This window comes from Etheostoma spectabile, chromosome 6 (genome assembly GCF_008692095.1).
Source record: "Etheostoma spectabile isolate EspeVRDwgs_2016 chromosome 6, UIUC_Espe_1.0, whole genome shotgun sequence".
In the NCBI taxonomy this organism is placed as follows: Eukaryota; Metazoa; Chordata; class Actinopteri; order Perciformes; family Percidae; genus Etheostoma; species Etheostoma spectabile.
In genome coordinates, this window is record NC_045738.1 from 21,614,524 (window position 1) to 21,617,320 (window position 2,797).

Genomic DNA, 2,797 nt, shown 5'->3' on the forward strand with positions numbered 1-2,797 from the left:
GGGGGAGTGGAAAGTCTGACTCAGTGCTATGCAGTGAGATACTGAAGAAATATTCAGAATGGATTTATACTCTTTTTTTTCTCTTCTTTTGATACTGTTCATCCTGCTGTTATAATAATAAAACACATTACTCTTCATGTTAGGAACATGTTGCACCACCTCAGCTAATACCTAATCAATTTGAATATGATATCATATTCAAATATAATAATAACAAATATAAGTGTGGTGCACTTGGTATAGCTTTGCTTACACACTGACATGAAAACGGAACAATTTGTTCTCCACTACACTTTTGTATTGGATATTTGGAGCTCTGTGCACTGTACATGTGCTTCGTTTTCAAAGGGTCTGGGTTGGTTCCTGTTGGCACACATGGTGAGCTTGCGTACTAGGCAAATGACACAAAAAAACCTTTAGTGGAGTGTAATACTGAGTCTAAAAATTGTGGTTTCTTTAAAAGATGATACAATTTGCCAAATGGGGTGAAGTCATTACAGTTGTTTCCAATGTAGCTCCACCTGTTTCAAGAACTTCTTTGAAACAAGTGTCAATAATTTTTTCACTTTCACATTAAAAAAAAAAGTAATAATGAGTGAGTCATTTAATGTCCACCCCCCTTGTTACTTTGGATTTAAACACCACGGGTCATTTACTGAGCTAAGAAGTCTTAGTAGGTGGTTTGGAAAAAAGAATATTAAATGTTTTGACGGTCTAGTTAAAGAAGCAGCGCAACTGTGTCTTGTGCTTCTCGTGTGCCCACATAAGCCCAATGTTATTTTTTAGTTCCTGCAAGAAATTAAAGAAGTTTTTATTTTTACTCACCTTCTATTCTAGGCCCTGACTTCACGTTCAGACTTCCTGTCATGGCCGACACTGTTACGGTCACGCTGGGCCTCAATGGATGGGCCTCTGTCTCCATGACTACTACAATCTGGGCAGTGTGGAGAGAGACCTTGTGGAAGGACAGCGCCATGGCCCCGACGCTGCTGGCTTTACCCAGGGCAGAGGCCTGATGGTGCGGCTCGGAACGAGAAGGAAAGGGCCTTGGCATTGTCTTCATAGGGGAGGAATGAGGGGTGGAGGAAGCCGATGTCGGTTTACTGGAGGTATCCAATGGGGTGTTTGGTAGGACTTTCTCCAGGTAAGCTTTGCCCTGCTCCAGCTTCGCCAGTGTGGGGTTGATTTTCAGAGGGCGCCTTAGCTCCACATTCACCTCAGCTGTGGAGGGAGATAGAAAGAAAAAAAAAATGAGAAGACGAAAGAAACGGTAAAGAAATAAGACAAAATAACAATGTTTTTTAAAACTGTGCTGGTCAACAAAACGTTACAAACAACAACTCCTTCTATGGAAAGTTTCTAAGCAATCTCTCAAAATCATCTGTTGAGAAATAAATAAAACAAGACAGGAAGTACAATGAGCAGTGCTTTTGGGCAGGTAATAAAAACATGATTTTATTGTGGAGACAAAACAAAAGCTACCTTATTCCAGAAGTACATTGACTAGAACACACACTCTTCCCGGGGGTTTCTGTGTGTTCTGTTTGTATGGGAAATGATTATTATATATAGCTTTTATGATTCAATTTGTGAAAAAAAGTGTTTAGTCTTCCTCAATGCTAAAGCAGGCTCTTCTAAACTAGGTTTAACCAAGGACCCGAATTGAATAAATTTCACTTTTGGCTGGGGCCCATCTTCTTTAAAACTTACTATTGTCATTTGGAAACCCATCATGAACTGGATACAATTCATCTGAGGGTTTTAAGAAAAGGCAGTTTTTATAAATGTCCCACTGAGCAAGATCTGTTGCTATCTAACCCATGGAATACTACTTGGTACCATGTCTCATAAATCAGGAGTTCCTCCTCTTCTAATCACTCAGCTTTGCATGTAAGCGCTGTTATAAAGCAGCAGGGCAGAGTCTCAATCTCTTTCTCATTGTCTTCTATGCACACATATGCACACACACAAGTACTGGCTGTCTCAGTGTAACATCCTAACGTGACACTGTGGAATAGCAGAAGAGAATCTTTTCTTAGTGCCAGCCACATAAATCCAAGACTCCTCGGCTCTCTCCCGTTCTACCTCTCTCTCTGGTGCACTGCAGCCTTCAAACACTTGACTGGAATTTACAGAGACACATGAATTAACTCAATGCCGTTTTACACCACTTCCATTATCCCATTTTTCCACTTGGTCATGATGATGGGAGAGGGAAGCAGCCGAAAACAAGCACAGCTGTTTTTCATGGTCTCATCAAGGCACCAGAGTTTAGAGGGTTTTTAAGGGTTTTAGGCCTCCCGTCTGTCTCCTTCCCAGGTAGGAGCATTGGATGACATGAGCGGGAGCGCTGCCAAGCTGCCCTCAGGATTCTTTCTCATTTAATCCAGTGGAAGTGAGACACATGGTCAAATGAAAGGATGGCTGGAGAGAGGAATTGGGAGGAAAGATAGGTGGAATTTGCTTTGCAATGTAGCTTATCATTTCCACTTGACTTATCACCAGAACACTTTCCAGTGGTGGAATAAATAGCCCATATGCAGCTGTTCCTCTGCTCCTCTCCCTTCTTCTTTCACTTTTTCATTCTCTCTCTCTCTGTTTCATTTAGCCCCGTCTTCTGCTTCTTTCTCTGTCATTTCTATCTTTTACTCTTCCTCCACTCCTCAATCTAATCAACCCATCCCCCCTCTGTAATCACATAAAGCTGTCTCTGATCACCCAGTCAGGGCCAGCGCCGGGCCTTGCCTCTGCACAGGGAGACCTGGTCCTCATTATTGATTGTCCTCCATCCAGAGGT

General features: G+C 42.0%; 1 protein-coding gene across 4 annotated transcripts in view; it reads right to left on the reverse strand.

The window, feature by feature from the left end:
* The window catches only part of vps13b (vacuolar protein sorting 13 homolog B), a 354,534-nt gene that overhangs the window by 98,470 nt on the left and 253,267 nt on the right, over positions 1-2,797 (reverse strand). For all 4 annotated transcript variants that reach the window (XR_004332501.1, XR_004332502.1, XM_032519244.1 and 1 more), the window contains exon 38: positions 826-1,221. Coding sequence is in view for 2 of the 4 variants with exons in the window: in XM_032519244.1 (XP_032375135.1) it covers positions 826-1,221 (396 nt within the window). In the remaining 2 variants the exon portion in view is untranslated. The remainder of the gene's footprint in view (positions 1-825; positions 1,222-2,797) is intronic.